At 34.8% G+C, this 19,250-nt stretch overlaps 1 protein-coding gene across 5 annotated transcripts in view; it reads left to right on the top strand.

Annotated features, from left to right (window-relative positions):
• The window catches only part of LOC128671476 (uncharacterized), a 159,772-nt gene that overhangs the window by 122,008 nt on the left and 18,514 nt on the right, over positions 1–19,250 (top strand). For all 5 annotated transcript variants that reach the window (XM_053747937.2, XM_053747935.1, XM_053747939.2 and 2 more), the window contains one exon: positions 18,472–18,552. In XM_053747937.2, coding sequence (XP_053603912.1) covers positions 18,472–18,552 — 81 coding nt within the window. The remainder of the gene's footprint in view (positions 1–18,471; positions 18,553–19,250) is intronic.

Genomic DNA, 19,250 nt, shown 5'->3' on the forward strand with positions numbered 1-19,250 from the left:
GAACTGAAAGGAGCCACAGACTGTGATACAGTCTGTGGATGGAGAAGCTCTACTTGGCTCGGTTTTCGTGGCATTTCTCTGCCTACACATACAGGTCTCTAAAAATACAGCCTGAGTAATTTTAGAGACCTGTAAACTGCCCAGGGAATGTCGCCATGCAGTAGGAACTTCTGATCAAGAAAATCATTAATCAGTTTCTACAGTACCAATCACATGTCTTTTGCTGTTTCTTGCACACTGGGATGTCTAAGAAAGTTTTATGTTTTTATTAGTACGAAATCACAAATATATCTTTTCCATTACATTTCTCATAAACAATAATATTGTCATATTAGATTATTAAAATCGATCGTTGAAGCCCTGGTTTAGGTAGACAGCCCTGTCGCGCCTCAGAGAAGTTAGATTATTGTGTTAAACTTGGCCTGGCTTCGCATTCACCTCGCTGGTATTATCTCGTCTCTTGAAACTACTTGAAACTCTTCGTTATAAACAAGACAAATATACAATATTATTTTTATTATATACTGACAATTAAATGTTCTTACAAAATTAAATATCGATATTAAACGTATCGATATCGTGCTTATTAAATTATGCAGCAACAAGTCTAGAGGTACTTACTACAGTTTGTTATTTTGTAAAGTCACTTGTCATTTCTTTAGTATGTGTGTATGATCAAAGGAGTAGAAAGAGACAAAAGAGCTAGAGTCGATCATTCATGCGCTTCTTTCAAAAAGTATTTAACCATATTTGTATCCGATGCAAATGTTGTGGGTATGGTCTTAGCTTGCTACTCAGAAAAATATAATTTGAACATTAGTTAAGTTATGCACATATACAAGAGTTTATATAAATTATCAGCCGTAAACTAAACAAAACTATATTTAGCATACCTACTAAGTTACGACTAGCAGCTTGAGCTTAGCTGAAGCTGCTAGTTCAGCCGACTACATTTTATATCCCACATGTACCGTTATTTACCAACCTAACCTCCATATTTCAGCCGCATGTAAACACGTAATAAACTGTTATTAATGCAGTTCCTTCGCGCCATATTTCACGGCTTCAGGCTGTTATTTGTTGGCTGTTTTACGGCAACGTGCACGTAGACGTCGAGATCCCTACCTCGACCTCTACTTTCATTTAAAGATTAAAGGCTCTGTCCCTACAAAGCCTTTAATTGATTTCGGTGAATAGTTGTTTGGTAGTGACCGGGTTTTTACGACCAAATCAAATTTTATTTTTTAGGTTGACCCCGGGCTTCGCGACGTCACAGCCCCGATTGCAATAGGAACAATTGGAATTGGAATTGTGTATTTTTTTTGTAAATCTGTAATCTTATACAAAAGATTTGCAAAAAAATACACAATTCCATTCCACCGTGTCATGCATAATGAAATAAATAAACTTCTTTTAGTACATTTGTCTCCTCCTTTGAGCGTTAGCTTTTTGTTTGGAATTATATTGATGATTAGATTAATAGAAACAAAAGCATGTATTGTCTATTATTCTGTGGTCCATTGACAACCAGAAAATGCTAAGTCATTATTGTTTCGAATTGACGGTCCTATATAACGTATTATAATTTTTTTTTCTTGTTTATTGTATTGATACGAAATTTACCTAAGCGTAGGCAGTTATCTACTTAACTTAAAGAGCGAAATTCTTTTATAAACTAACTCTTATTTTTAAAGAAAACAATCACTTTGAATGAAACAGATCTAAACACACATTCATTGATGGAGATGAAGACACAACACGTCCGTCCAAAGAATTTACTGACACCCATTCGTGCCGCGTGACCGTTTAAATCCATCTTAAAATAACAAGTGATACGTTGTAAAGGCGATTACTGTCACATTACACGAGGCTCAATAAATAAGCCTCGTGACGACAGAGGTGAATTGACATTAAAACATGGTTTTTATTTTTATTTGCTTGATCTCTTTGAAAGTTTCAAAAACATCAGTTTCTTATACAATAGTTACAGTGAAAGTTTGCATATTTATCTTTGCAAAAAATACAGCGGTGACATTTATTGCACCGCTTTCCGCTAGGGGTTTTAACATTAATTATCCTTACTTTTAATATATTACATAATAAACGTCAAAAAATTACTTCAAACTATCCACAGGTTCCAAAGAGGATCTAGTTCAGCACCATTTGCGCTTTTAAGTTCTTTTTTTACACCAAACAGCGAAGTAAGAAACAAAGGGAGAAAACAAACGTTTATTGCATAATCAATCAGTACAGTACAAAATTAAGAATGTTGCTCAAAGCAAAATGGTCTTAAATTTGATGTTGATATAACGGTAGATTTCATAGATTTCGTCCTTAAATCCCACAAAATAACTCTGATCAAACGACACGCGAATCACGTCCAAATGTATTTACAAATGAATCGCCTGCGTCGCGTGACTGTCAAAGAGTCTGAATTTAACAAAATAACGAATTTTGTATAAATGATTACTAACTTGAAAAGATATATTGGCTCGGTAAATGAATTAAGTGTTGTGAATATTGATGTTCATAGAACAACATTTGAGTTTTTTGTTTCCAACCGTAAATTTTATTTGTATGGATTGAGTCGTAATATCTTTTCTGAACGCTGGTTATTATTAACAATTCCCTTCGTGTTCTTGTGAGATAATGGATATACCATTATTTAAGTTGTTATATTTTTGACCATCTCACAAGAACATGAAGAGAATTGTCAATAATTCCAACGTCACTGTTTATTTTGCCGGCTCTTGAGGAGCAGCGCGCATTCCTCCGCACGACCGACCTTGCGCCCGCGCCGCGGAGCGCATTCCAACCAAACTAGCGAGCGAATGCCTTCATAATACATAACTAGAATACTCCCAAATGTCAACTAGCATTCGCTTTTAATTCCTTATACTAACCATAACTCAAGCCCCGTCCCGACAGCTCCATTCATATGTCTACAAGTTAAAAATACACTGATGAATTACCCACCATTATGTTAATCTCTTTCAATTGAAACCGACCTGCCGATTGCCGACTATTAGTATAGAACATAAATTGACTCGTCTCGGACAGTAGGACTCATTAAATTATCGTTAATCGGCTCAGAGGTCGTCAACCGTGCGGAATAATATGCGCAAGAAATAAATAAAAAAATAAATGACGACACAGGTGCGCAAGCGCTCGCATTTCCCATTGTACTCGCGCCACTTACCATGAAGGTTTTACTAGTCCCGAACGGGTTCTTTGGCTGTATGCGATGGTGTTCTTTGCCCTGTACCGGCTCAGTCGACGTTGAGCTTTCGACCGGCGCACACGCCTTCGTGTGTGTCTTCGTATTTTCGGGAACTCGCGTATAATCAGTGACGTGGTAGTGATTGATTATCTCATGTGGAAGTGTTCTGTGAGGTGTGACTGACCCGGGATCACCCCAGTTTATTGTATAACAAATCGTGGGATCTCCGCTGGTATGCAACGCTTGCTTTGTATAAATGACCTTAGTTATGTCGAGAGAAATTCCTGTTTTATTGTCCGGTTAATAATCTTTCATTTGTCATAAATTATTTATGGTAATACTAGTTTTTGCAGTGGTGTGACAGGTTACATGCGGCTTATATGTGAATTGATTCGAGTTATTATATAGATCGCGTTCCGGAGTTTGTTGGACAAAAGCAGCGGATGGTCGAAAAAATATAGACTACCTGATCTTTTAATTACTCTTCCTAGTTTTTGCTTTCGCTCAACTTTGTTCTCGAGTCCATTGTGTCTGACAAAGCTGTGTGTAAAGAGAACTAAGTTGCACTTATACGACAGCAACTACTTAGGTACTAACAACAATCTGGTATTATGTAGTAAATCGTTTTAATACTTTATTGAGATTGCCTCAAAACGTGGTGTATTTCCTTAAGCAATTTAATTTCCGACTACCTGTAACTACCTTTTTGTAACTACCTTTTTGTAAAAAGGTAAAGTAAAAAAATATAAATATTAATGCTAGAGGTAGTGTGCTTGGGCCCCTTCTTTTCATAATATATATTAACGATCTTCCAAACACTACCAAACATAATATGACTTTATTTGCGGACGATAGCACGGTAACAATAAAATGTAATGATGTAAATATTTATCAATTAGATATTAATGCAACTTTAACATGCATAATTGAATGGCTTGATAATAATAATTTAAAGATAAATCTTGACAAAACCAATATAATGCATTTTAGTCAAAGACCGCTTGATACGGAAAATTATAAAATAGAATATCAAGGCCATGTGTTGAAAGAAGTTGATTCAACAAAATTTCTAGGGCTAACTATAGATTCTAAATTAAACTGGAAACCCCATATAGATGGTCTTAGTAAAAGACTTAGTAGTTCGGCGTTTGTACTATTTAAACTCTCAAATGAATTAAACATAAAAGCGCTTCTTACAGCTTATCATGGTTTAGTGGAATCAATACTTAGATATGGAATAATTTTTTGGGGCAATTCGACGGATAAGGATATAGCTTTTAAAATGCAAAAACGCTGTATTCGCGCAATGTTTAGACTCCAAAGCACTGATAGTTGTCAGCCGTTTTTTAAAGAACACAAAATTCTTACACTTCCGTCACTTTACATACTTGAGGTAGCAACATTTGTGAAAACTAATGCTCATTTATTCCCTCGTCTAGCTGATGTTGTATTGAGGAATCATCGAGATATCTATCGATTATGCATGCACCCATCAAAAACTGCTTTACTCGGTAATAGCATAGTATGTATGGCACCGAAAATTTACAACAAAATTCCAAATCAATATAAAAGCTTAAATTTAAATCTATTTAAAAAGCACCTCAAGTCTTTATTAACTGATAAATGTTATTATACTTTAAATGATTTCTTTAATGATAGACTCGGATAGAATTTAGGGCTAGTATAGTACATTATAGTTCATTATAGTTTGTTTTGGATTTGTAGTGGATAGCATGCTCCTCTTTATTTAATTATATTTGCATACCTATATTCGGTAAAACGTGTAGGTCTAATTCATTTTGACTATTTGTACTCATGTTTTTGGCAAATAAATGTTTTCTTTCTTTCTTTTCTTTCTTTCTAGAAAATTTCAAAAGCTACAAATTTATATCTAACATTCATTGAAGAAGACTAATGACAGATGGTAATAATATTAAAATAATTGTACATACATTCCGAGGAAACTCAACGAAAAATAAGAGCTTGCGAATTCTTACAACTTACACTTCTGCTATTTTATATGGACTAGAATTGAAATATAATGCGAATAAACGCAGCGGGCAGGATGGTCCCCCGCGACGAGCGTTGAAATCAGACACCCCGAGCCGTCGGCGGTTCTCGTAAACTATGATTGCTATAGCTATTTGAATCACAAAGGTTGTGGCTGTGGTTACAATACAAGCCTTTGAGAAATGTACATTTACATCGAGAAATTACTTTTGTACAACTCTGTAAAGGCGATAAGTTTAATTTTTAATCCCCGACGCAAAAAGAGGGGTGTTATAAGTTTAAAGTCTGTTTGTGGCATCATAGCTCCCAAACGCATGAACCGATTTTAGTTTAGTTTTTTTAATATAATTTTATAATTTTATTTTATTATTCAATTTATTCATGAAATCGGTTCAGCCGTTCAAAATTTGTAGCGAAATGAATTTTGAAAGTCGGTTTTTTTTTTTAATTGATCTAACAAATAAACTTGTAATTACCAATTGTCAAGACCTTTTAAAACTCGTAGTATCAATTGGATTTCAAACTTTTTCATTTTCATCCGCTAGTTAGCTGTCACGTCGCGTTGATGATAACATAAATTATAATGGAATGAGAGCATAAGCTAAAATTAAAAAGTGAAAGTATTTCTCATTATCTGGACAAAGTAAATTGGTAGATATAATTCTAACTGTATTAGTTCACAGGGTTTTTGAACTTAATAATGATTATACCTTAACACCTGAATTCCTTTATGTGTATGTGATGTGATAAAACTATTGCACGAATCAAATGCGTTCCGTATGTTTGTCAAGCATGTAAATTAAAGACATGACAACTTGCTTATGTTTTTACCACTACATTTAGTTAACCTTTTTACAAAGAAATGGCTGTATTTAGACGGGAGTTTACAATTCCATCTGTTGGACCACCTATTGTTTTCTACCGCGTACCTACATCCTTCGTCCATTCTTGTTTGTTACAATCTTTTGTTGAATCATTTCATTCATTTTCTTAACAATAACTATAGTAATTTACTTGGTGTCATTCATGTTATTTAACCTTTTTTCCAGCACAAAACGTTGACTTCGTTTCGAAATGTTTCATATCACGTAAAGAATTTATTCTTTTGTTGATTTGAGCATAACAAAACATTTGAACTGGATGTAATAGATCCAAGGATAAACCAACATCGCTCTAAAACTTATTGGTCTAATGATTATGTAATTTCCGCTTTATTCAAATTTCCTCTTTAAAAATATAAAATTAAGCGTACATTGACATGAAATATGAGTTTTAAGTAAATAATTAATAACATACTTATCGTTGCTTCTCATTAGAAAAACTGTCTACATGTGTTCTTATTAGCCGTCACATAATCGTAACAATAGTGCTTCTCATTCTCCAATAGAAGCCCACACGCGCAATCTATAGAATATTGCTTGTATTCGAATATTAGTGATGTGATTCCCGTCACGTCTGCGTGATGTTGGTTATTTACGGTGTTCTCTTGATCTGCATGGTGGTTGGTACGAGTAGTAAATATCGCTGTTGTCATTCAGACGTGAGTCGCGCGGTTTCTGCAGATTTTTCACGTTGTTGTCTATCGATTACATTTGTTATTTATTACAAAGTCCGAGTATTTTTTTCACAATGCCTTTTGCAATGTAATTTCTAAATAATTAGAAATTACACCATTCTTAACGACATGATGGATCAATTTTCATGTCTATATCTAAACCAATTTTGTGTTATTATTATTTATTATAATTATATTATCAAGGTACCTACTAGTAACAAGTGTTATATGTGTGGTTGTATATAAGTAGTTGCGTGTATGTGCATGGCATCAAGTAACGAAAGCTTGTCGCTATCTTGTCACGGCCTCGTTAGCTTTAATTAGCGAATATCGATGCATCGTCCAGCATCGATACGAGTATCGATACTTCGGCAATTACCGCAAATAATCGGTAATAATTCGTGAACACGGGCGCGCGGTCAATAAATTGTGAGATACAATCGATTTCTGATAAATTGTTTTTAGGTCCGGAGCGAGGAATGTGCTCGATGTGGGATGACCCGTTATTGACCGATTGGTATTTCATATGCAAATGATTTCTTAATAGTCGCTGTGTTACTAATATTGTAAATCTTGAAGATCACGATTGAAGTGCTCTTTTATGTTTAATCAATGAACTACAGTTATCCCAACTACGTAATTAACTTTGTTCATCTCTTCACTATTTATCTATTTAACCATTTTTAACTTTTGCATACATATATTATGGAGTACGGAGAAGGATATTATACCTTTAATGCTTAAAAAAGTACAGCTCTCGTGGCAAATTCACCTTCGCGGTTGATACCGGCTCATGTCAATTTATTGCGTGTACATAATATTTAGTGATACTTTGCCAATTCATCAGATCAATCTGTCAGCGTCCAAGCAGAACTCACGACTGCAACAATGTTGCGTGAGAGCTTCGAACAAGACGTCTTTCATTAAATCGAAAGGAAAACTGGCATTTTGACTAGAATAAACGCTAGTAAATATTAGAAAATATTTTAGATTTCATATAACCTCAGCTTGACGTCAAAGCATTTATTCAGGAAGTAGACTTTCGCAGGAAGTGTTTGACGTCGTATTCAAAGATTTATATTTTTTTGAAAACACCTCACCAACTCTGATGATGATAACAAATTTAATTGAACATTTAGAATTTGAATTTGTTAAAATTTTTTATTACCATTTACTTTATACACTCTGCTTTTACTTTATGTCTTCTGTTATTGTGTACTTGATATGAAATTTCGATTATCTTTAATTATTAGCGAATTCGAAAAGTAGATCGGTAACATTAGAAATTTAACTTAAAGATTGATTACACGCCTAGACAGATGGATACTGGTTTGTTAAAAGTAGTTTCACAGACAAAGACTAGTCCACGTATGGCTACAAGTCCGATCCGATATAATTTTTAAAGCTAATTATATAAATTAATGAATACCTACATTGTATTTTTATAATAGTCCGCCTAGTGGAAGTGAAGATAGGGTTCGTTCGTAAGAGAGTTGGAAGGAAGATATCAATAAACGTGGGATCAAAGAGGCGGTAAAAATAACTTTATTGCTTATTCATATCCGACGGGATGAGATTAAATACGACGGAGACTAAATAACGATTGTATAGACGTAGCACTTCGTATAATATTATGCTCTAATATTACTGGCAATATTTGGTAACGAAGTTCGAGGTTGTTCCGAAATGACGTACCTACTTAAAACCAATTCCAGAAGCGAGTGTTGACGAAAATGAGATCCTATATTATAAGAATATGTTTAAAACACTAATGTAAAGTTTTTAAATATATAAAAAAAAACTTGACGTTAGTGAATAATGGACACAATTAGCGACTATTTAAATGATAAAAAACCTTGGACCCTTCCTAAAACTTCCACCTCTCACACTTGATTTTAATTTTTTTATTATTATTTATATATTTTCTTGACATGTTTATTACATATATTTTGACATTTACTTGTAAAACATATATGTGATTTGTGATCTTCAAGTGTCTGAAAATAACATAGGTATCTATCATGTTAGATTATGGATACGAGTACGTCATGCACACTCAAATGGTCAAACCGGTAGCGGCGTCGTGGATCGGGCCGGGAGGTTCCCTCTATTGTGGTTGAGCTTCGCGATGGCTGACTCACGCGTCAAATCGTGAACGGGTGGAACTGGTCAGCTCGATCTTTTATTAAGTTTTTTTTTGTTATTATTTATATATGTATATATATTTTCCTTTCATCAGCACTTGATCACAATCATAATATGTTTCAGTATACCTTTTGACCATGTACTTTATTGTGTACTTACATTGTTATATTACTGATAAAAAAATATACATAAATTTATATTTAAAAAATGGTAAGCCCTTCTGGCATAATAGGGACCAACACTATTTGAATGAGTTTCTTTCGGCATTTCTTCTCAGCAGTGGTCGTTCCGAAATGCTAGTAGTTTGTAGCTTTGGTAAACATAATTTAATTTAGAATATGACGTGAAAAGAAGTGCCTGTGAAGGCCTAATTTCTGAATAAATGATTTGATTTTGATTTTGGAATATATATTAATAAAAATCATAGTTTACATAATACATTGAATCTATGAATAATGGACACTGCACTTGTCATCATTTACCATCTAAAAGTATATTAGAAACGGATGTAATAGATCGATCACTGTAATAGGCGCTCATGACTCACAACACAAATGAAGAATAAATTGCAAAGAATGTAAGACCTTTTTACTCCTGTAAATACTGTTTTTGTGCCGGGACGAGACTAGATACGAAGTCGGTTTGATGTCTGATTACGTTAATTGAGCCAATTTGTTAACTAACGTATGGGAATGAGGGCGATTACTCATTTAAATTACTATGTTTATAAATGGTGGCGCCGAGGTAATAATTTAATGTTTTTATATGCATAGGTACTTGTTTATCTAATTCAGTAGCTACGGGGTCTCAACGATATCTGGATAACCTATCCTTATTTTAATCTAACTTTTAAAAGAATCAGGAAAAGCAATCGTGAAACCTAAACCAAATTCGTCAGCTCAAGGAGACTTTACCGAGCGTAATCGAGCTGCATTCTTCTTCATATAGCGCCTATGGAAGATTTATTCTTAAAAAATCTAACCAAAGTAACAAACACAAATGCTGATTATATCAGAGATAAATTATATTTTAACATCCTAAATAATGAAGTCCACTCTGAAAATATTACAACCCTAATAAAGTAATTGAAAAATAAGTATAGTTCACACATGGACCACCAATTTATCGCCATTACACAATTAAAGACAGTGATTACGACCCACTCGATCAAACCATCGACTAAACTATAACAAACAATTTGGCTCGATTTGGGAGCAATTTGTGCGGCGTGTGGGCTGGCAGACTAAATGACTAACGTGTAATAAGACACCGTTTAGTAAAAGGTTTTGGTGAAACGTTTTTTGTGAATACAAGAAATAAACGATAAGATGTCATTCACAACGATATCCGTACAAAAACGTACATTATGAAGTACCTATTTCATAAAACTGTTACTAAAATGCCCGTAAATGTTAATCCAACATTTGAAGTCAATAAGGGACATCCAATTCTAAGGAAACTAAATGAAGCGATCAATATCAACGTAGGATTGGTCAGCAAGTTACTAGTCAGCGCCGGGTGTTAGAAACAATAACCTTTTTTTTCTTCCCTTATTACAGGGAGACATTGATTTCCTCAACGATTTGTTACTTTAACAAAACATATCTAGGATAGTATATAGGTATCTGTCCCTGATGTCAATGTGTGTTGTGTCTTGGAGATCATTGATCACTTTCGGGAAAAGTTTCTGCTCAAGATTTCACTCTTGAGCAGAAACTTTTGCTTAATCCATTTTATTAGGTTTGGATTACTGAAATACAATCAATCAATCTGTAAAACATTTATTGAAAAGAAAATTGGATAGATTAACTAAATAGATTAGACATGCAATATTACTCGATATACGTTCCCATTATAAACTCGTTTATATAAAATACAGGAGCGTTGCTCAGTAGAAATCAATTTCAAATACACCTCAACTCAAGAATGTTAAATAGTATAAGGAATTTTGAGCGATACAGGAAACAAATAGTTACTAGGGTCGGATGCGGGCCGGTCATTAAACAGTTTGTGTGTGCGTGTTACACATGCGTGTGTTAGGTGTGTGTGTGTAGGGGAAGGGATACCACGTGCTCTGTGGTGTGGAGTGGAGTCTCATTTGTAATCGCCATGTGCAAACATCCGGCCAGCTCAATAAATACTTTAGAGTTAGGAAATTGATTTTCATGCAATTCAGTTAATAATTCAATAAATTACATGAGAAATCATAAAAAGTATTTTGTAGTCTATACATATATTCGGTGCACAAACTGATATAACTTTAAAATTTTGTCACGCGCTAATTTGTAGAATTTAATTAAAAAGTAATAATTTTGAAGTCAAGTTTACTAGGCTTGCCTAAACTATAGCTAGTGCAAGGGATCGCAAAATTGCCATGGAGGAGAAAAAAGAAAGGAAGAGGAAGCAGTAAGTTCAATTTAAGTAGCAAATCTCATCATAGGAAAACAATTCAGATCTTACAAATTTATTTTAGAGCTATATATTAATTTTACGCTATGTAATTGATTTTATGTCTGCAAAATCTTTCGAAGAATTGTACGAAATGCGAGGTTACACGGAAAGTGTATAAAGCGCTTTCACATTGCAGGCGGTCGCTCCGAGTATAATGTTACTGCATCTTCCCAGAATCGAGATGGACCGGCAGATATCACAAGTTGGGCCGATGGTACCTAGTAACGTTACTTGATATTACTTGGGTTTTCTTGTAGGGATGATAAAAGTACGATGATCGTAAAAGTTAGGGAAGAATGTGGTTCGGCGAAGTGGAAATATCGAAAATCCTTTTTGAGAATTGTTGTGAAAGGTTTCTAATTAATTTATTGACGAGTAGCTATTGTTACGAGATTGTATTAATATTTGCTCAATTGCAATACATGGATTTGAACCCAAATCTGAACATGAGCACTATGTAACAAACTTGGGTTGTGTACTACGATTTGACTAAATCCTCAGAAAAATTGGAAATGAATGATTTCACATGATCTCTTACGTCTAGTTTTGAAGGATCAATTTGAAATAATAAATCGGTGAGTATGTAGCAAATTTTACTGTATGATAAATTAAATTTCTGTAAATTATATTATACATATACCTCCTAATTAATAAAACGTTATTCTCTGATTATGTGATTTACATTGGTTGTGTTGAAGATATGAGTTTGATTAGACAATGTATCGAAAAAAAAACCTCGTCACTTGTTCATTAGTAGGCTTTACCCCTAACCTTGTGATCCCACTAGCAAACAGTGACGTTTTGGAAGCCGCCAATAAATTCACATTAGAGCGACGGAGCCGCGCGTTCCAGTAAATACCAATTACGGCCGCTAGCTGCCGCTCGTGCTGGATATGTCTGCGTTAGGTGATAATGTTGTAGACGATCGATGTAAGGAAACGCTTCTATCGTTTTTGATGGATCCTTAAAGCTAATGATATGATTGCGGGATGACACGTATGGCGTGTTTCTGCAATCGGAATACACAAAAACAACACAATACGTGTTGCATTGAGTTTCAATAGTATGAAATTAGCGGCCCGTAGGTTTTGAGTTTATCGCAAACAGACTGACAGACGCAGCAGAGAACTTTGTTTAATAATATGCAAGTTTGTAAGGATAATAATATTATAACAAAAAAATGTAAAAGTAATTATTTCTTATTCGATTTCGATATTTCAATAGTAACAATTGTATGTATTATCTGTCTGGCGCCGTCGCGTGTCAATAATGTGCTACTTTCCCTTGACCTTTTGGTTCGAATGTTTGTTTGAGTATGTTGCTTAAATATCAGAGTTTAATATACAGCTGCTACTGCTAATAAATATTATCTGTCTATGTATTTGTATGTCTTTCCGTGACATCGTAGCAGTCAAACGGCTGAAACGTAAACGTGCGTTCAGCGATCAGCAGAAACTCTTAGATCCTTTCTAGGAGATGAGATGATGCCAACAACGACTGAGACGGAGGTTTCTTAAATTCTTAATTTAGTTATGTATTTTGAATAACTATACATTTATGTATATGACGCCACAGTATTTTTTCTCTGTGATTCCTGATCATTTAATTTATATTTCAGAAGATTAGCTTCAAAGTTTGTAAAATAAATAAAACCTAATCTTTTTCTCCAAATTGACTTCTTATTATTATTATACTTATTTTAAAATAACTCACAAGTCATTTTCCCCTTGTGGTTGTCTTCACGAGTAACTGTCGCCCGTGTGATGCAGACTAAACATCTATAAACAAATTGTTTCCGCGCTCCTGTATCTACTAACACACACACATTGCCATGCTTCTTACAATGTAACCCTGTGTGGTCTCACAGCTGATGATAACAAACATCCCTCTTTTTATATTCTTTTCAAAGAAACCAGGACCTTGCTATTACAAGCTAGGACTTCGCCACCACGCAAGAGGATGTCGACCTTCAATAACAACGGTTTGCTTGATATTGTTAGAATTAAAGAAGAATGAAAAGTGAACCAACTAAGATTTTTTTAGGGAAAATCCTTACAAAAGTACAAACTTAGGAAAAATCTAAGTAGGTAGGACACAAATGGGGCAAAGTATCATAATAACAACGATAAAGTAAGTAAGTAGTAGTAAGGAAATCAGAAAAAGTGCGTTAATTTTTTTAAACCTTCATTATATGAAGGTGGGAACCTTAAAGTTGTCACGGTGCGATTGCTTAAATTTTTTGTAAAGATAACAATAGTGGCAGTACTCACTTTGCTATAGCATCGGCTGATCTATTTCCCAGCTCGTGAGATTATATGGTTATATATAAACTTATGGTTTCCTTGGCATAATAGAAAGTACATTTGCCGAGCCTGAATCCGACGTAGGCAAAGAATACCACTTACAGTTCTCCTCATTTACCTTTTTGTATTTTCAGCATTGTGCGAGCTTCCCTTATGTATCAATACGCCTTTCAGTTTGTCCCGGGATTGAACGAGCGCGTTGCGGTCGCGAGCGGAATAAAATGTAAATGAAATGGCCCCAACCTTACCCTGGCCTAACGAAAACAATCGTGGCCTGTGTGGAGAAATAGATAATTTTATGCTTTATGTTAGGTTGAGATATTTGTTTTTATATTATATTGACTCAATAAATGTGTTATATGTTAAAAAGTATTTAAATATCTGAGTTTCGTCGCCAAATGCCGCAGATACTTTGGTCCCGAAGTGCCCCCTGAGAAAAAAATGGCATTACGACTTTTTTTGGTTCTAGTTTTAACTAGAGAAAACGATTCAATATCAATTTGTATATTGTAACTACATATTGTTTTAGGTTAAATCAAAGAAACAATAACGGTATTATTAAAAATAATTTTCTTGCTATATTTCACTTAATTAACTGTATTATTTAAAATGTCCAAACAAACATCAGTTTACATGGTCACAAAATAAATATGGTTAAGAAACATATTCGGTATTTTTTTGTGATTCTAAATTGGTTTGTAAATTGCGTAACTTCTTGTTCAATTAGAGTAGTGTTTCTAATATAGGATCCAACTTTCTCTTTCGGCTTGTACTACCTATGAACCAAATACCATCTAATTCAGTCCAGTAGATTTTGCGAGATTGAATAAGAATCACCTATACATTCAAACTTTTCGGGAGCTAGCGCGCGACTAAGACTAATTTTGAGTGACTAAGCCCGCATAGCAACCTTTTCCATGAATGAGAAAGATTGAATTTGTATAAGTATATGAATGAATGATGTATTAGGTGTGTATGAATTCATACTTTTAGTAAGATTACAAAATATTTTGAAATATTTCTGTAATATAAATATTCTGTGTTGACGTAGCGGTCTGCCGGTTTTAATGAAATATCATTATTTACCCCTGCGCGCCTCGCTTTGCATAGTCAATTAATTCGTAACATTTGCATTCATATCACAGTTTGTTTTGGACCTAAAAATCCGGAATTTTTGTGGGATTTGACCTCAAATTAAAATGTATTTGTTTTCTTTTCGTATTATGTCAGTAATATTTTTTCAATTAATAAAGCGCTGATTTGAAATTTAGCAATTAAAATATTCATTAGAGTATGCCAGCATACTCTATGGAATATTTTCTTCAAATTAAATTTTTTTTCAGTTTAAAAAAACAATCAAAATTGAATCGTATGGGTGACAAAAAATTTTATATCAGCCTTAATTTTTACTTAAATTTTCAAAGCGTCACGTTAGTCTATAAATTTCGAGTTTCGTCTCGATTCCATTAAGAGTCACGCGTCTAAGAGAGCAGCAAATATCCACAATTAATTCCTCTAGATTCCTGTAGCTCTAGACGTACACGGACGTTAAACTGCTGCGCGACGTCGAGGACGGGACCCCACCACCTTCGGGAATAAGTCTGGCTTAAAGTGGACTCTATTAAAAACTCTAAACCCATTTATATAGTAATGCTAGAGTTTATGCCATAACCTTACAACTTTTTAGTTTTATGTTAAAATGTACAATATGATTCGAAGATTTACAATAGAAGATAATAATGACAATTAAGTAGGTACATTAAATTAAAATGGTGTAAAAAATATAGGACCGCGGGCAACTAATCAATAACCCTAGATTCTCAGATAAAGTAATCGCAAACCACTGGTAATCTGAAATGTTGATGTTTGCAGAGAGCCGACACAGATCGCTAGTTCCTATGATCAAGTCTTCGGCCAACGATCGAGCTGCCACAGCTGTTTATTTATCTAATTACATGGTACGGGGCTGCCTGGAATTCTTTGTATTCCTCAATGTAAATTGAGCTCTATCGCTTATAATTTAGGGTTAAAAGTAGTTTGCTGGATTTTGTTGCTTCAGGCAGGTGAATTGCAATAGTTTGCAGCGCTACCGGGGGTACAGCCTCGATGAAAGATGGCGGGAAACCCGTTTGAACGGACATAGAATGCCAACACCAGTTATTTATTGAAACCATTCCTACAACCGGTAAGGCAGCAAATTGCTAAACACAGCGTGCTCTGCGATTATTGCTTGTTATAATTACACGAATTAGTTTGTAGCTTTAGCGCAAAACGTCCGAGCGAATATCGGGATGTTTGGTTTATGACGCCTAAAAGGCCACCCGCTTTTACCTACATGCAAGTTTAAAACAAATATACCTAAATCAAATTAAATATAAATACGATTCAATGTTATCATATCAATACTTATCATATCATAATCATGTCCCAGAAACGAATGAAAAAAGATTCACGGCTATATATATATATATAATTTTATTAAAATTGGCGACTATTCCATGTAATACATGTAAATATTAGGTTTGTTCGCGTAAGGTCTATTTCCGCATTATTGTCCGCATATCGAATCGGATATAAGTTTATTGTGCCATCAAAAGGGTCGCATTGTCTACCGATTGAGTGAAATGTTCAGAATCACATTTTACGACAAAGCTTCTGATTTTATGAGCAAAGCAAACGAGGTCAAACGCCTCTATGAGAGAATGATTCGAAATTCCTACACATAAAACATTGTAAATAGATTTAATGTATATTTTTTGTCATAATAATTTATATGATATACAAAACTATATAGGAATAAGTGAAAAAATCATTTTTTGGTTGTAAGACTATCATATTCGATTGATTTACAAACGTTATAAATATAAAAGTCGATGCATGCATGCATCATCCAGATAGCACCGTCATTCCTAATACGAAGCTGAGTGGCAGCACGCTTGCATTCCTAATTATGTAATTAAGATGGTCTGATAACACACGCCTCCCGTGGCGGCGCCACTGGTGCCCAGCGGCGCCTGCGCCGGTAGCATGGTGTCCGTCGCTGGCACAGTTGGTTATGAATATCATTAGCATGACTTCATTTTATAAATACTCCTAGGTTGATCATGAATGCAGTAATTTGAGCAAGAGTTTTTGAAATGTTTGGTAAGCTGAGTTGGTAGGTACATAAATTAATAGACGGCCCACACTCAGAACTAACTAAAAATATATAATGTGATCATAAGTACAAATATTTACCCGCGCTGGGTCCCGAACCCACGACCTCCAGTGGTGACCAATTCAGCTGTGGTGACCACTACGCCACGGAGTTCGTTACTTTATAGATACATGCTACTAGTTCTTACAGTTAATTCCTTTCAGATTAATTCCCATAGATATTAATCTAACTATAAGATACTACTTATTTATTCAATTAAACATAATTCCACACCGTCACCCACGTCGTTCCACTGACATCACATCTGACACAGCGCTAGAATTATGATGACAATCAATTTGAACGCATCTGCATATCAAACTCGATTCTGTCTGTTCTCAATCATTTGTGCGTCAGATAACTGACATGCCATACGTCTCGGAGTATTAAGTCAGTGATTTGTTATCGTTGCTTATGAAACTATATCTTTGATCGGAGGTTTATTACTTTCATTTCAAAGAAATTGATCACTAAATATTGTACATGCAATGTATGTAAGCACTTATGTGCCGGCGTGGCAATTGCCTAATTTTGGGTGAGTGCACCGTCAGATTTGACGTTGATTTCATTACTGGTGGCGCACAGATGAAATTTAGACAAAATAGCGTAATTACTTTGCGTTTTTCTACGCACGTTAAAGTTAACGTTAAAAATGATGGTGTCATCACAACCCACCATTAAATTTAAAGTCTTTGTCATTTCTATCTACTCGGCACTCACAGCCCTTATAATAAGTACTTAGCATCCTTGATCATACAAAAAATGTATAATTATTGTTTTCGTTTTAAAATTCTGGAGGAATATTATCAGAGGATGTTTCGTGTACTATTATGTCGCTTTTTATTGTAAGTTAATCCGTATTTTCATCTTCATAAAGACACCGCCTCGTCTCGCAACAGTACTAGTATTATAATAGCAATAGCACTAAATTGCTCCTTTCTATCCAGATATAGGTCGTGCCACTCGCAATACTGTAAGCGTGGGAATTTGAAACTCACTAGAAGTGGGCCATTGAGAGCGTCCGGAACGGGTGATAGAAAAACGTGTGGAAATTTCACGCCTGATTTTAGTTTACGCGATTTCAAATGGTGATTTAGTCAGATTTCAAAAGCTTCGAAACATCATTCTTGAAAAATGTTATATCTTAACTACAAAAGATCAGAAAAGGTAAGAAAGAAGTGCGGGGTCGATAACTTTGCATAGAGGAAACCACAAATGCCTCTTGGCATTCACAGGAAGTGGATCGCTTGCAATACAAGTCTGTACTTAAAATACTTGTAGTTGTCAATGGAAACAGTTTCTTTATACAATTATACAATACCTTTAAAGCTTTTAGTTTTTTGTCAAGACTAGAATAATAAATGAAAGATATTACAGTATTAATATAAAATATATGTATAGGTAGCAAATCATAAAAAAGTTTGTATCAAGTTCGACGTTTAAATATTTGTACATAGTTATCGAAACTTGGTACGAACCTAACAAGAGAAATCTTCGCTTTTCACCTCAGGTCTCTACTAATGACTCCGATTTCAGGTCTGATATCAGGATTTTCTTAGACTTTTGTTATTGATTATTTTTTTCTTTCCAGGCAGAGGAATTAAACGCCCTGGTGGGAGATGCGTTCCGAATGGCGTTCGCGTCGCAACTGCAGCCCTCCGCGCCGCTCTGGGTGAGTACTGCATCATCATCACCAGTCATTATATGATCTTAATGACATATTCTTCTTCTTTCAACCAAATAGGCCAAAACACTAGTTACTAAACCATATCTTGCTATAACCGAGCCACTTAAATGGTGTAAACAGATGGTGGCATCTAGTCAGCCTGATTGCAAGTGTGGGCACTTGCAGAAGGCCAATTGTTTGCGGAGAGAGACAAGTCGCACAATGCTATATAGAGCTATTGAGTATACTACCTGCTTAGACTATCTTTGCACCATTACACATCTTACAAAACTTTAAGTAATTGAGTGTTATCTCGGTAACAATTGGCACAACAATATAAAATCGACCATTTATAAATAAATAGATATAAATCACTTTGTAATAGGTAAGAAATAGACGTAGATTGCATTGAACACTTGGAAACAAATTGCATTAAACGACTATAAAAAAATCGAGGTATTAGGCATACAGGAAGATAATCAACTACAAAGAAAGCAAGATAAATAAACCGCACGTTTCAACTTTTAAGAAGAGAACTTGCGAGCTCCGGCGTACTATACTAAGCACAGCTTAGATCTCAATTTATTGTTTTAATACTTGGTGCATGGTCCGCAGGTGCACGCCACATTGTTTTGATGGAGAGCTCTTGTGTACTTAGCGGATAAAAATAGCTTAAAATCCATAGCTTCTTACGTGGGACTCGT

The sequence above is a fragment of the Plodia interpunctella genome, chromosome 7 (assembly GCF_027563975.2).
Source record: "Plodia interpunctella isolate USDA-ARS_2022_Savannah chromosome 7, ilPloInte3.2, whole genome shotgun sequence".
Classification (NCBI taxonomy): Eukaryota; Metazoa; Arthropoda; class Insecta; order Lepidoptera; family Pyralidae; genus Plodia; species Plodia interpunctella.